Source organism: Oncorhynchus nerka, linkage group LG10 (assembly GCF_034236695.1).
Source record: "Oncorhynchus nerka isolate Pitt River linkage group LG10, Oner_Uvic_2.0, whole genome shotgun sequence".
Lineage (NCBI taxonomy): Eukaryota > Metazoa > Chordata > Actinopteri > Salmoniformes > Salmonidae > Oncorhynchus > Oncorhynchus nerka.
In genome coordinates this window covers 84,471,875-84,488,209 of record NC_088405.1, presented here as the reverse complement: position 1 = coordinate 84,488,209, position 16,335 = coordinate 84,471,875, and the positions used below count along the sequence as shown (strand labels likewise).

At 46.3% G+C, this 16,335-nt stretch overlaps 1 protein-coding gene across 7 annotated transcripts in view; it reads left to right on the top strand.

Annotated features, from left to right (window-relative positions):
• The window catches only part of LOC115136144 (protein Jade-1-like), a 239,888-nt gene that overhangs the window by 117,952 nt on the left and 105,601 nt on the right, over window positions 1-16,335 (top strand). For all 7 annotated transcript variants that reach the window (XM_029671640.2, XM_029671641.2, XM_065023874.1 and 4 more), the window contains 4 exons: window positions 457-638; window positions 7,820-8,031; window positions 9,025-9,192; window positions 15,189-15,305. In XM_029671640.2, coding sequence (XP_029527500.1) covers window positions 457-638; window positions 7,820-8,031; window positions 9,025-9,192; window positions 15,189-15,305 — 679 coding nt within the window. The remainder of the gene's footprint in view (window positions 1-456; window positions 639-7,819; window positions 8,032-9,024; window positions 9,193-15,188; window positions 15,306-16,335) is intronic.

The following is a 16,335-nucleotide window of genomic DNA, read 5'->3' as shown; positions in this document are numbered from 1 at the left end:
TGTGGCTAGGGAGGGTTGTTAGTGCTGGTCAATCAGGGTTGTCTGTCTAGGTCTGTCAGGAAGGTTGCCACTGTCTCAATGACACCCAAGTGATTATTTCAATGATGGCTCCTCAGAATGACACACTTACTGTGATGATGCTGCTGTGATGACCATCTGATGACTGTCGTAACCGGGGGTCTGTTTCTCGCTGTCTGATCATGTCTGTGTGTGATATTTGTGTCTGCGCGTACGTGCATGTGTGTGCCTGTACCTGAATAAAGGAAGGATGATTAATGATGTATCCATGACTCACAAGTCCAAGCATCTGTTTGACCATATGTTTCTATCCTTAATGTACACGTTTAACTGCTTACTGTACACCTTTAACTGTTCACTGTACACGTTTCACTAAATGTAAAATATTTCAGTTCATGAAAGTTAAAAAAAAAAAACTTAGTTTTTCTGTGTTGACAGGATGCTACCAGAGGTGGGGCGTATCCCATTCTACTGGCCAGGGCAGGGCCGGGGGTGTGAGCTGGGCCTGGGTCTGGGCCAGGGGTGCATGAAGACCACCAATGAGCCCCATAGCCGCTATGACCTGGATGACATAGACGTGTCCTGGCTGGAGCTGGTTAACCTGGAGTTCAGAGAACTGGGTAAGAGACTTCTGTGAGTCCCAAATGGCACCCTATTCCCTATTCCGTAGTGCACTACTTTTGACCAGGGCTCATAGGGTTCTAGGAAAAGGTTGTGCACTATATAGGGGAATAGGGTTGTATTTGAGATGCAACCCTCAAATCAACAACAGGACTTTATTTGCCTTTTGTTTTGTTAAGTCTGTTAATTTGAGCATTTAGGCTTGAACATGATGCAAGAGCTACTAAAACAACTTGGTTTATTCTCTCTCACTCACTCACTCACTCACTCACTCACTCACTCACTCACTTACTCATTCATCCCTATGCCACCTGCTTGAGGTAACAAATGCTTTCCCCTAGGTTTGTTTACTCTCCTTCCATCAGCATTCTACATGCTGTTCTATGACAATGTTATTACAGTTTGACCATGTTACCACAGTATGACTGTACCACCTTGACTCCTATGTGTCACTCTGCCTCATCAATACTTTAAACTGCAGGCTCACACACACAGTATTCCTCAATCCAACTTCACTACTCCACAACTCTGTTTAATTGACCCCACACGTCTGAGCTATGATCTAGCCGTCAGTTTTGGGGGTCAGAAGGGTGCACCTCTCTATTCTTTATGTCCACACAGAGGGATCTTCCCACTGTTGCGTCCTGGGTCTCTGCCAGTCACCCAACCACTCTCTGTCTATCTGGCCTAGACTACTGACAAGTGCTGACCCTCAAGATCTGTCTCTCCACATCGCAGATCCACTTTATTTACAATCTGATCTTGCGTTTATAGATTAGAAAAAGAATTGCATTTTAAAATCCCCTCAGGCCCGGGTTTATTTACTATGCTTATTAAAAGATGATGAACCCCCCCTCCCAATGTACAGTGTCAGTGTGTTCCAGCTGAAATGAGTTGCTTCTCATAACCCCAATGGCTAGACTAAACAAACACTTGCATGATTGTTGCTGGGTTATGAGGTCACATTGCAACACTGATAGGCTGAGATAGAAAAGATGAAGAGAATGCCTTCTTTCAATCTCTCTCTCATGTTTTCTCCCTCTACCAACATCCCTCTCCATTTACTTCTAGCTCTCATTCTCTCAGACACAGTTATGCATGTACATGCAAATGTTACGACTGAAATGTGTGTTCCTCTAGCCTCTCCCTATTTACAAGATGTAAATGTCAGAGGCTCAGAAGTTAACGGATAACTAAACTCAGCTTCCTACTGGTTTGCTTTTTTAAAAAACAAATCCGTCTTTAAGCCCTGAAGACCGTATGTACAGTGTTGTGAAATAGTATTTGTCACTTTCTAATTTTCTGAACTTTTGCATATTTTTGATACTGGATGTTTTTTCACACCTTTATTTAACCAGGTAGGAGAGTTGAGAACAAGTTCTCATTTACAACTGCGAGCTGGCCAAGATAAAGCAAAGCAAAACAACAACACAATAGAAAAATCTGTATACAGTGTGTGCAAATGAAGTAAGGAGGTAAGGCAATAAATAGGCCAATAGTGGCAAAGTAATTGAATTAACACTGGAGTGATATATGTGCAGATGAGGATGTGCAAGTTGAAATACTGGTGTGCAAAAGAGCAGAAAAACAACAACAAATATGGTGATGAGGTAGGTAGTTGGTTGGATGGGCTATTTATAGAGGGGCTGTGTTCAGCTGCAGCGATCGGTAAGCTGCTCTGACAGCTGACGCTTAAAGTTAGTGAGGGAACTATAAGTCTCCAACTTAAGTGATTTTTGCAATTCGTTCCAATCATTGGCAGCAGAGAACTGGAATGAAAGGCGGCCAAAGTAAGTGTTGGCTTTGGGGATGACCAGTGAAATATATCTGCTGGAGCGTGTGCTACGGGTGGGTTTTGCAATGGTGACCAGTGAGCTGAGATAAGGTGAAGCTATACCTAGCAAAGACTTATAGATGACCTGGAGCCAGTGGGTTTGGCGATGAATATGTAGCGAGGACCAGCCAAAGAGAGCATACAGGTCCCCTCCCCCCCCTCCTCCCTCTCTGCAGATGACTTCGTCAACCATTTTGAAAAGAAGGTCGACAACATCCGATCCTCGTTTGCTAAGTCAAACGACACCGCTGGTTCTGCTCACACTGCCCTACCCTGTGCTCTGACCTCTTTCTCCCCTCTCTCTCCAGATGAAATCTCGCGTCTTGTGACGGCCGGCCGCCCAACAACCTGCCCGCTTGACCCTATCCCCTCCTCTCTTCTCCAGACCATTTCCGGAGACCTTCTCCCTTACCTCACCTCGCTCATCAACTCATCCCTGACCGCTGGCTACGTCCCTTCTGTCTTCAAGAGAGCGAGAGTTGCACCCCTTCTGAAAAACCTACACTCGATCCCTCCGATGTCAACAACTACAGACCAGTATCCCTTCTTTCTTTTCTCTCCAAAACTCTTGAACGTGCCGTCCTTGGCCAGCTCTCCCGCTATCTCTCTCAGAATGACCTTCTTGATCCAAATCAGTCAGGTTTCAAGACTAGTCATTCAACTGAGACTGCTCTTCTCTGTATCACGGAGGCGCTCCGCACTGCTAAAGCTAACTCTCTCTCCTCTGCTCTCATCCTTCTAGACCTATCGGCTGCCTTCGATACTGTGAACCATCAGATCCTCCTCTCCACCCTCTCCGAGTTGGGCATCTCCGACGCGGCCCACGCTTGGATTGCGTCCTACCTGACAGGTCGCTCCTACCAGGTGGCGTGGCGAGAATCCGTCTCCACACCACGTGCTCTCACCACTGGTGTCCCCAGGGCTCTGTTCTAGGCCCTCTCCTATTCTCGCTATACACCAAGTCACTTGGCTCTGTCATAACCTCACATGGTCTCTCCTATCATTGCTATGCAGACGACACACAATTAATCTTCTCCTTTCCCCCTTCTGATGACCAGGTGGCGAATCGCATCTCTGCATGTCTGGCAGACATATCAGTGTGGATGACGGATCACCACCTCAAGCTGAACCTCGGCAAGACGGAGCTGCTCTTCCTCCCGGGAAGGACTGCCCGTTCCATGATCTCGCCATCACGGTTGACAACTCCATTGTGTCCTCCTCCCAGAGCGCTAAGAACCTTGGCGTGATCCTGGACAACACCCTGTCGTTCTCAACTAACATCAAGGCGGTGGCCCGTTCCTGTAGGTTCATGCTCTACAACATCCGCAGAGTACGACCCTGCCTCACACAGGAAGCGGCGCAGGTCCTAATCCAGGCACTTGTCATCTCCCGTCTGGATTACTGCAACTCGCTGTTGGCTGGGCTCCCTGCCTGTGCCATTAAACCCCTACAACTCATCCAGAACGCCGCAGCCCGTCTGGTGTTCAACCTTCCCAAGTTCTCTCACGTCACCCCGCTCCTCCGCTCTCTCCACTGGCTTCCAGTTGAAGCTCGCATCCGCTACAAGACCATGGTGCTTGCCTACGGAGCTGTGAGGGGAACGGCACCTCAGTACCTCCAGGCTCTGATCAGGCCCTACACCCAAACAAGGGCACTGCGTTCATCCACCTCTGGCCTGCTCGCCTCCCTACCACTGAGGAAGTACAGTTCCCGCTCAGCCCAGTCAAAACTGTTCGCTGCTCTGGCCCCCCAATGGTGGAACAAACTCCCTCACGACGCCAGGACAGCGGAGTCAATCACCACCTTCCGGAGACACCTGAAACCCCACCTCTTTAAGGAATACCTAGGATAGGATAAAGTAATCCCTCTCACCCACCCCCCCCCTTAAAAGATTTAGATGCACTACTGTTCCACTGGATGTCATAAGGTGAATGCACCAATTTGTAAGTCGCTCTGGATAAGAGCGTCTGCTAAATGACTTAAATGTAAAAATGTTAAATGTAGTATATGGGGCTTTGGTGACAAAACGGATGGCACTGTGATAGACTACATCCAATTTGCTGAGTAGAGTGTTGGAGGTAGAGTGTTTGTAAATGACATCGCCGAAGTCGAGGATCGGTAGGATGGTCAGTTTTACGAGGGGAAGTTTGGGTGAAGGAGAAGCAGAGGGGGCTTGGGTGAGTTGCTGCAGGGGATGCAGAGCTGTTGGCCGGGGTTGGGGTAGCCAGGTGGAAAGCATGAACAGCCGTAGAGAAATGCTTATTGAAATTCTCGATTATCGTGTATTTATCAGTGGGAACAGTGTTTCCTAGTGCTCTTATTCTCCATGGACAGTGTCCCAAAACATTTTTAATTAGTGCTGCAGGTTGCAAATTTCTGCTTGAAAAAGCTAGCCTTTTCTTTCCTATCTGACTGTGTGTATTGGTTCCTGACTACTTCCCTGAATATTTGCATATTGCAGGGACTATTCGATGCTAGTGCAGTTTTGTGCTGGTCAAGGGCAGTCAAGTCTGGAGTGAATCGAGGGTTATATCTGTTCTTAAAGAACAACCAGGCATCCTTTACTGACAGGATGAGGTCAATATCCTTCCAGGTTACCCGGGCCAGGTCGATCAGAAAGGCCTGCTCGCTGAAGTGTTATAGGGAGCGTTTGACAGTGATGAGGGGTGGTCGTTTGACCGCGGACCTAGAGCTCATGCAGGCAACGAGGCAGTGATAGCTGAGATCCTGGTTGAGGACAGCAGAGGTGTATTTAGAGGGAAAGTTGGTCAGGATGATATCTATGAGGGTGCCCATGTTTCCGGATTTGGGGTTGTACCTGGTAGATTTTTTGATCATTTGTTTGAGATTAACCTCATAGTCCGCCCCATCCCGCATGCGGTATCGTTACTACAGCCTCAAGCTCATTACCATAACGCAACGTTAGCGATTTCTAAAAATCGCAAATGAAATGAAATAAATATGCCTGCTCTCAAGCTTATCATTTTCTTAACAATCCTGTCGTCTCACATTTTCAAAATATGCTTTAGAACCAGAGAAAATCAATAATTTGTGTAAGAGTGGTGATAGCTAGCTTCGCATTTAGCGTTAGCATTTAGCACGCAACATATTCACAAAAACCAGCCAAGGAATCAAATAAAATAATTTACCTTTGAAGAACTTCAGATGTTTCAATGAGGAGACTCTCAGTTACATAGCAGATGTCCAGTTTTTCCTGAAAGATTCTTGTGTAGGACACATCGTTCCCTTTTGTTACTATGCATTTGGCTACCGAAACTAACCGAAAATTCAGTCACCTACACGTCGAACTTTTTTCCGAATTAACTCCATAATATCGACTGAAACATGGAAAACGTTGTTTGAATCAATCCTGAAGGTGGTTTCTCATATATCTCTCCATTGAAAGCACCGTCCTTGAAGCCTGCTTTGTTGTCTGATTCGAATGGAAAAACACTGGGAGCTGACTTTTGCGCACCAAATGCCACGCAGACACCAAGCGGGACACTTGGCAATTGTAGTCTCTTATGGTCAATCTTCCAATGATATGCCTACAAATACGTCACAATGCTGCAGAGACCTTGGGGAAACAAGATAAAGTGTCCGTTGATTCCTGTCGCATTCACAGCCATATAAGGCGATCATGGAAAACGTAGCCTCAAAAATCCTGTTCATTTCCTGGTCGGTCATACATCTTGGTTTTGCCCGAAGCATTTGTTCTAAGGGACTCACAGTGAAAATCTTTGCAGTTCTGGAAACGTAAGAGTCTCTTCTTTCCAAAACTATCAATTCCAAGCATATTCGAGCATCTTTTCGTGACAAAATATTGCGCTTAAAACGGGCACGTCTTTTTATCCAAAAATGAAATACTGCCCCTAGAGTACTAACAGGTTAAGGGCATCCATCTTAGATTGTAGGACGGCCGGGGTGTTAAGCATATCCCAATTGGTCACCTAGCACCTAGCGAACCCTGACAATCAATTCACATATGGTGTCCAGGGCACTGCTGGGAGCTGAGGGGGGTCTATAACAAGCGGCAACAGTGAGGGACTTATTTCTGGAGAGATGGTTCTTTAAAAGTAGAAGTTCGAACTGTTTGGGCATAGACCTGGATAGTATGACAGAACTCTGCAGGCTACCTCTACAGTAGATTGCAATTCCTCCCCCTTTAGCAGTTCTGTCTTGACGGAAAATGTTGTAATTGGGGATGGAAATTTCAGAATTTTTGGTGGCCTTCCTAAGCCAGGATTCAGAAATGGCTAGGGCATCAGAATCAGGAGGATAAAATTATCTTCAGATTTGACAAATGGATCACGAGGGAGAGCTTTGTATGCATCTCTGTGTGTGGAGTAAAGGTGGTCCAGAGTTTTTTTCCCCTCTGGTTGCACATTTAACATGCTGAAAGAAATTTGAGTTTCCCTGCATTAAAGTCCCCGGCTACTAGGAGCGCCTCCTCTGGGTGAGTGTTTTCCTGTTTGCTTATGGCGGAATACAGCTCATTCAGTGCAGTCTTAGTGCCAGCATCAGTCTGTGGTGGTATGTAGACAGCTATGAAAAATACAGATGAATACTCTCTAGGTAGATAGTGTGGTCTACAGCTTATCATGAGATACTCTACCTCATGCGAGCCAAACCTTGAGACTTTCTTAGATATCGTCCACAACTACAGGAAGCATTTGGTTGCAGTCATTGTAGCTGGCACAACCAGTTATTGAGTGTAAGGAGGCAGTTACTTTTTCACACAGGGGAATTGGGTATTGCATAACTTTGTTAAATAAATAAAATTAGTGTCTATTTTTTTGGTTGTTTGTAAAACTTAGGTTCCTTTTATCTAATATTAGATTTTGGTTGAAGATCGGATATCATTAAGTACAAAAAATATACTAAATGTAATCCATGACAGGCCTTTTACCAGTATTTATAAGATTTTGGCTCATTTACACAGGCAGCCCAATCTTTGGCCCAATTTATTGCCAAATCATTTGATCTGATTGGTCAAAAGATAAGTTAAGTGGCAAAAGATCAGATTGCAGCCTTGTTCTGACACATTGACAGTTGCTTTTGTTTGTGGCAATTTGACGTACAAGATACATTTATTGCCAGGGTTTAATAGTACAAAATGTTCAGCAAACGAATGAGAAATGAAAGAGACACAGCGCAAGACACGTGTCAATCAGATATAGATTTCCATAGGTGATAAGGGTTACAGCTAGCCATGTGACTAGCTGTGACTCTTAACTAGACGCTCTTGTCCTTCTTTCCCAAACATATAATAGACCGACTCTGACCCATGTCCCAACCCAGTGTCTGACACTGACCCACCTCTCTCTCCTTCCCTCCCTCCCTCAGCGCTGCCGGAGCTGGACGAGCTGACCATGGAGCGTGTGCTGGTGGAGCTGGAGAGCCAGTGTGAGGAGAACATGCAGCAGGCCATCGAGACGGAGGAGGGCCTGGGCATCGAGTACGACGAGGATGTGGTGTGTGACGTGTGCCGGTCCCCAGAGGGAGAGGATGGCAACGAGATGGTCTTCTGTGACAAGTGCAACATCTGCGTACATCAGGTACAGGGAGGGGTGGCGGTGGAGGTGGGATGTTTTGCTGGGTGAAGAGGACGGGACAAGTAGATGTTCTAGGGGTGTTAACAGTGTCTTCTCGTTGGAAGAGGGTGTAAGTGAATAGAGGGGAAAGTCCGTTTTTGTCGTATTGAGGGTGTTTTGTTTGGGATCAGGGGGCGATTGGGGATTGTGGGATTTGTAGTTCTTTGGGGTCATGACAAGAAGGACAAAGGTGATAATTGGGGATTGTTTATAGTTACGTGGAGAAACTGGATACCATACTCTTCTTCCTTTGACTCCTTACCTCCGTCAACTGTCAGATCTTACAGAAAATAGGCCATCATTGTAAATAATAATTTGTTCTTAACTGACTTGTTAAATAAAAAATATCCCTGTTATTGGAATTAAAATATTATTCTGAGTTTTTGACAATTATAAACAGTAAGAAAAATACATCCAAGAAATAGACTCATCGACCTCGTTTTAGTTTTTCAGACTGCTGTTTTTTTATTGGGTGTAATGGCGTTAATTGGTTTCACAATTCTCTGGCAGTCATACTCTGTCAACCTCCTCTGTTCAACGCTGTTTTGAAATGTTTGAAAATAGTTCCTTGTCCCTTTTTCCTTCCCCTGCCCTCCTCTTCTCTTTCTCCCCCCCTCTCCCTCTTCTGCTCCATCTCCTCCCCCTTTCTCCTGTCTCCTCCCCTTTCTCCTGTCTCCTCCCCTTTCTCCTGTCTCCTCCCCTCTCCTGTCTCCTCCCCTTGCTCCTGTCTTCTCCCCTTGCTCCTGTCTCCTCCCCTTGCTCCTGTCTCCTCCCCCTTTCTCCTGTCTCCTCCCCCTTTCTCCTGTCTCCATCCCCTTTCTCCTGTCTCCTCCCCCTCTCTCGTCTCTTCTCTCCTCCGCCCTCTCCCTCTGCTCCTCTGTCTCCTCCCCCCTCTCCTTCTCTTTCTCTTTCTCCTCCTCTCTCCTTTTCCTACCTCACCCCCCTGTCTCTCCCCAGGCGTGTTATGGGATCCTGAAGGTCCCACAGGGGAGCTGGCTGTGCCGAACCTGTGCCCTAGGGGTGCAACCCAAATGCCTGCTGTGCCCCAAGAGAGGCGGAGCCCTGAAGCCCACCCGCAGTGGAACCAAGTGGGTCCATGTCAGCTGTGCCTTATGGATCCCTGAGGTGAGCCACCTGGACACACACACATATGTGCACCCCACACACATGCACACACAAATATGTAAACACACACATTATACACATGCACTCACACTCAAGCATGCACACATACATGCAGTGCCTTCAGAAAGTATTCATGCCCCTTGACATGTTCCACATTTTGTTGTGTTACAGCCTGAATTCAAAATGGATTAAATGTTGTTGTTTTTTCACCCATCTACACACAATAACCCATAATTACAAAGTAATTTTTCGCAAAATGTATTGAAACTACTCGCCAATGTCCAGTCTCTTGACAACAAGGTAGACGAAATCCGAGCAAGGGTAGCATTCCAGAGAGACATCAGAGACTGTGACGTTCTTTGTTTCACGGAAACATGGCTCACTCGAGACAAACTATCTGAGTCGGTACAGCCACCTGGTTTCTTCACGCATCGCGCCGACAGAAACAAGCATCTCTCTGGTAAGAAGATGGGGGGGTGTATGCCTAATGATTAACGAGTTGTGGTGTGATCATAACAACATACAGGAACTCAAGTCCCTTTGTTCACCTGACTTGGAATTCCTCACAATCAAATGCCGACCGCATTATCTACCAAGATAATTCTCTTTGATCATAATCACAGTCGAGTATACTCCCCCCCCAAGCAGACACATCGACGGCCCAGAAAGAACTTAATTCGACCCTATGTAAACTGGAAAACACATATCCCGAGGCTGCATTTATTGTAGCTGGGGATTTTTATCAAGGCTTATCTGAAAACAAGGCTCCCCAAATTCTATCAGCGTATCGATTGTGCTACCAGGGCTGGGAAAACCCTAGATCAATGTTATTCTAACATCCGCAACACATATAAGGCCCTCCCCCGCCCTCCTTTCGGAAAAGCTGACCACGACTCCATTTTGTTGCTCCCAGCCTATAGACAGAAACTAAAACAGGAAGCACCCGCGCTCAGGTCTGTTCAACGCTGGTCCTACTAATCGGATTCCACGCTTCAAAATTGCTTCGATCACGTGGACTGGGATATGTTCCGCATTGCGGCGAACAACAACATTGACGAATACGCTGATTCAGTGAGCGAGTTTATTAGCAAGTTCATCGGTGATGGTGTACCCACAGTGTCTATTAAAACCTTCCCAACCAGAAACCGTGGATTGATGGCAGCATTCGTGCAAAACTGAAAGCGCGAACCACTGCTTTTAATCAGGGCAAGGCGACCGGAAATATCACCGAATACAAACAGTGTAGCGATTCCCTCCGCAAGGCAATCAAACAAGCTAACATTGAGTGGCTGCTGCCAACATACAGACTCAACTCTAGCCACTTTAATAATGTAAACAATTTATCACTAGCCTCTTTATATAATATTTACATACCCTACATTACTCATCTCATATGTATATACTGTACTCTATACCATCTACTGCATCTTGCCATGTTGATGTAATTAAATGTATCACTAGCCACTTTAAACAATGCCACTTTATGTTATGTTTACATACCCTACATTAGTCATCTCATATGTATATACTGTACTCTATACCATTTACTGCATCTTGCCTATGCCGTTCGGGCATCACTCATTCATATATTTTTATGTACATATTCGTATTCATTTCTTTAAACTTGTGTGTATAAGGTAGTTGTTGTGAAATTGTTAAGGTTAGATTACTTGTTAGATATTACTTCATGGTCAGAACTAGATGCACAAGCATTTCACTACACTTGCAGTAACATCTGATGTGACAAATAAATTTGATTCGATTTTTAATTTTTTTCCAAACTGTAACTCGGCCACTCAGGAACATTTAATGTCGTCTTGGGAAGCAACGCCAGTGTATGTTTGGCTTTATGTTTTAGGTTATTGTTCTGCTGAAGGTGAATTTGTCTCCGTGTCTGTTCGAAAGAAGACTGAACCAGGTTTTCCTCTAGGATTTTGCCTGTGCTTAGCTAAAATACTCCCCAGTCCTTGCCGATGACAAGCATACCAAAGCATAGCCATGGATGGGTCTGGAAGGGCATAGGCCTACCCACTTGTGAGCCAGGCCCAGCCAATCAGAATGAATTTTCCCCACAAAAGGGCTTTATTACAGACACTTGTGAGCTAAAGATGAAAACCTTTCCTACGACTATTATTATGTTATTTATTGATTGGCTATGGCTTTGCAGAAGCCGCACTGCTTCTTGACTCAATGCCCACTTACCCCGGAAGCCAGCCGCACCAATGTGTCGGAGGAAACGCCGTGCACCTGGCGACCATGTCGGCGTGCACTGTGCCCGGCCTGCCACAGGAGTCGCTAGTGCACAATGGGACAAGAACATCCCTGCCGGCCAAACCCTCCCCTAACCCGGACGACGCTGGGCCAATTGTGTGCCGCCCCATGGGTCTCCGGGTCACGGCCGGTTGGGACATAGCCTGGACTCAAACCCAGAAACTCTAGATCCAGCAATGAGTCACATATATGCAGATACACACACTCCCACTTCCAAACAGACAAGCACACACACACCTTGAGCATCAACATTACGGGGACATTAAGACTAACATGCTCTTAGTTCTGCTTCTCAAACCGGAGCTAAGAGCTTAGATCCCAGTTAATGAAGTGCCGTTCGGGGTCCTGAAACCTTTTAGTAATAATTGTATTTTGTCACCCTTGATAGAACTAGTTGTTATTGTTCTGTGTTTGTTTTATGGTTGTCACAATACCAGTATGGCGATACTCGGAGGTATCGTAGCAAGGAAAGAAAACATGAAGTGGACTGAATTTCCTCAAGGGAAACATTCCAAATGTTGGAAACAGGCAACCTTATGTTGTCACCCAGAATCACATGTTTCTTTAACATGCTATAGCACACAAATGATGTTATATACAGCAGGTTTTTTAATCACCAAAGAGTTTAGTCTGCTTTGTGTTTTCATTTTTTGCTTGGGAAAATCTGGTCTCTTAGTATCTCAATACTGGTATCATGAGAACCCTAGTTTGTTTTACTCCCCCCGCCCACTTCTTTAACTATAAATGACATATTGCTGCTGCGGTCTCTCTCTCTCTCTCAGCACTAAAGACACAGGCAACAAGGTGTAAGTTAATAAGACACCTTCGCAGAGATGGGAATTTGACAGGTGTGAAGTGTGAGAGCGGCTCTCAGCGCTCACCTTTTGGTTCAGACAGTGGACTCCTTCTGGCAGTCATACAGGCTGAGGCTTTGACTGTGTCACTCAGAGGGTCTGGCTACAGCGGAGGCTGTATCTCACTTAGTCTTCAGAAGCACTAACCTCCCTCCCTGTGGCTCTGTGACTCTCTCAGCAGCCCTCCAAACCCCCTCATAAAAAAGGTCAACTTAAATGTCTGCCTTTTCATTTGATTTCATCCTCATTTCCAATTGTCACTTTAAATGAAAGCTTTTCATCGCCTTTTGGAAATATAAACTAATTGGAGCCGGGATGAGCGGAAGGAGTGATTTGAAAAGCACCACAAACACACACACGCACACTCAGAGAAAGTCTCACACACATACACACACACACACTCAGAGAAAGTCACACACACACTCAAAGACAAACAAACACACAGAAAGGCACACTCCAAAAGAGACACAGTTCTTTAAAGCTGAAAACGCTTGGATATTCTAATCAAGAGAGGACAAAAGTGAGGCAGGGAAAGGAATTAGGGTGCTGCCTGCGCAGAGCGAGGGATCACAGTCCTCCACTCAGTGTGAAACGCCTGGTTCAATGGTTGCAGTCAGAATGGGGAGGATTCACACAGCATTTCATGGATTGTCAGGGAGAGGAGAGGATGGAGAATGTCAGGATTGTCAGGGAAAGGAGGGGATGGAGGATTTCAGGATTGTCAGGGAGAGAAGAGGAGGGGATTGAGGATTTCAGGATTGTCAGGGAGAGAAGAGGATGTCAAGATTGTCAGGGAGAGAAGAGGAGGGGATGGAGGATGTCAGGATTGTCAGGGAGAGAAGAGGAGGGGATGGAGGATGTCAGGATTGTCAGGGAGAGGAGAGGATGGAGAATGTCAGGATTGTCAGGGAAAGGAGGGGATGGAGGATTTCAGGATTGTCAGGGAGAGAAGAGGAGGGGATAGAGGATGTCAGGATTGTAAGGGAGAGGAGGGGATTGAGGATTTCAGGATTGTCAGGGAGAGAAGAGGAGGGGATGGAGGATGTCAGGATTGTCAGGGAGAGAAGAGGAGGGGATGGAGGATGTCAGGATTGTCAGGGAGAGAAGAGGAGGGGATGGAGGATGTCAGGGAGAGAAGAGGAGGGGATGGAGGATGTCAGGGAGAGGAGAGGATGGAGAATGTCAGGATTGTCAGGGAGAGGAGGGGATGGAGGATTTCAGGATTGTCAGGGAGAGGAGAGGATGGAGAATGTCAGGATTGTCAGGGAAAGGAGGGGATGGAGGATTTCAGGATTGTCAGGGAGAGAAGAGGAGGGGATAGAGGATGTCAGGATTGTAAGGGAGAGGAGGGGATTGAGGATTTCAGGATTGTCAGGGAGAGAAGAGGAGGGGATGGAGGATGTCAGGATTGTCAGGGAGAGAAGAGGAGGGGATGGAGGATGTCAGGATTGTCAGGGAGAGAAGAGGAGGGGATGGAGGATGTCAGGGAGAGAAGAGGAGGGGATGGAGGATGTCAGGGAGAGGAGAGGATGGAGAATGTCAGGATTGTCAGGGAGAGGAGGGGATGGAGGATTTCAGGATTGTCAGGGAGAGGAGAGGATGGAGAATGTCAGGATTGTCAGGGAAAGGAGGGGATGGAGGATTTCAGGATTGTCAGGGAGAGGAGAGGATGGAGAATGTCAGGATTGTCAGGGAAAGGAGGGGATGGAGGATTTCAGGATTGTCAGGGAGAGGAGAGGATGGAGAATGTCAGGATTGTCAGGGAAAGGAGGGGATGGAGGATTGCAGGATTGTCAGGGAGAGAAGAGGAGGGGATAGAGGATGTCAAGATTGTAAGGGAGAGGAGGGGATTGAGGATTTCAGGATTGTCAGGGAGAGAAGAGGATGTCAAGATTGTCAGGGAGAGAAGAGGAGGGGATGTCAGGATTGTAAGGGAGAGGAGGGGATTGAGGATTTCAGCATTGTAAGGGAGAGAAGAGGAGGGGATGGAGGATGTCAGGATTGTCAGGGAGAGAAGAGGAGGGGATTGAGGATTTCAGGATTGTCAGGGAGATAAGAGGAGGGGATGGAGGATGTCAGGATTGTCAGGGAGAGAAGAGGAGGGGATGGAGGATGTCAGTATTGTCAGGGAGAGAAGAGGATGGGATGGAGGATTTCAGGATTGTCAGGGAGAGAAGAGGAGGGGATGGAGGATGTCAGGATTGTCAGGGAGAGAAGAGGAGGGGATGGAGGATGTCAGGATTGTCAGAGAGAGAAGAGGAGGGGATGGAGGATGTCAGGATTGTCAGGGAGAGAAGAGGAGAGGATGTCAGGAATGTCAGGCAGAGGAGAGAATGTCAGGAATGTGTGGATGTTATTAGGGCTGGGCGTGCTTCTACACCTGCATTGCTTGCTGTTTGGGATTTTAGGCTGGGTTTCTGTACAGCACTTTGAGATATCAGCTGATGTAAGAAGGGCTTTATAAATACATTTAATTTAATTTGACATGAGGGGTGAGGCTTACAGAAAGTATTTTCAAAGTGAGGAATATGAATGTGGGGGAATGAATATCGGAGCCTGTCCGGAAGGGAAAGACACTTCAAGAGAGCACAGTACTGGGTCTAGAAATACTCAGCATGCAGAATGCCGTCTTTATCCTGATGGTCATATAGACTATATAAAGAAAACATGAAATTCAATCGATTCAGGAGAAGAACCACTTACAATCTGTATTAAAGTCTGAACCACAGTGCCTGATAAGTATCTATACTCTCTATAAACACTCCTCTGGTAACCCTATACATGTACGTGATGTGACCGTCTGTATGAACGTCTCGTAAGACACATCTTTGTTGACGTGTGTGTGTGTGTGTGTGTGTGTGTTGTATCCAGGTGAGTATAGGCTGTCCAGAGAAGATGGAGCCCATTACTAAGGTGTCCCACATTCCCGCCAGCCGCTGGGCCCTGTCCTGCAGCCTGTGTCGAGAACACACGGGCACCTGCATACAGGTGAGATATACATACACATACACACACACACACACACTAGGGATAGGAATAGCCAGGGACCTCACAATACAATATCACGATACTTAACACTTTTTCATTTTAGTGTGCCAGTGCTCCTTCGGCTGTTAAAGATGCCCTGAAGGTGTGAAAATGAGTTCCTCATTAGCGGCAAAAAAATACCAGTACGTTTGGCGTGAACACATAGGACTTAGAGAGATAGCAGGTGATGTTGCGCAGAAAGAATCAGCACGTCCCCTGATGTCAAGCTGTGCTCGTTTGACACCAAACAACTGAAACCGGTTGCACTAACTAACCACACGTGTTGAATCACAGTCTGACAAATTATGATTTCATGTTTTATTGGTGGATTATTTGATTCATGTACTAATAAGTTATGATGTAGCTCATCAATAATGTGTCCCTGTGGCTGCTTTAATTAGTGTACTATATAGGGAATATAGTGCCTTTCTGGATCTACACTAAGGATCTGGTACTCCCATAACGTTGGCATTAAGGTGATGAGGTCTAGTGAGTTTGCAGTAAAGCATCGGAGCGTGTACAGTATCAGTATCCTCTATCCACCAGACAGACTGTAATATATTTGGACTGGAGAGAACTACTTCCATTTAATGTCTGGCGGCCAGACAATGCTAGTCAGTGTGGGGAGCTGCTATTGAGGGCATTACCAAGCTGCAGGCTGAAGAGTTGAGGAATAGTGATTTCCAGTTGTGGCTTCTCTCTCCTCGTCATGGCAGACAGAACCGGAGGGGCTCCAAACCCTCAGGAGAGACAGCTACTGAGATAAGTGGGATATTCTACTGTGATGGGGGAGGGAGAGATGGTGAGAAAGAATGCTTTGGAATGGGAAGAGGACTGAGTCGGAGCGAAGTGGGCTCCTCTCTGACTATGTAGAGAGCGAAGGAAAGAGACAGATGTCACAAATGGCATCCTAATCCCTGCATAGTGCACTACATTGTGAGTTTGGCCTCTAGTGCACTATAAAGAGTACCATTTGGGACGCAGTCCTTGA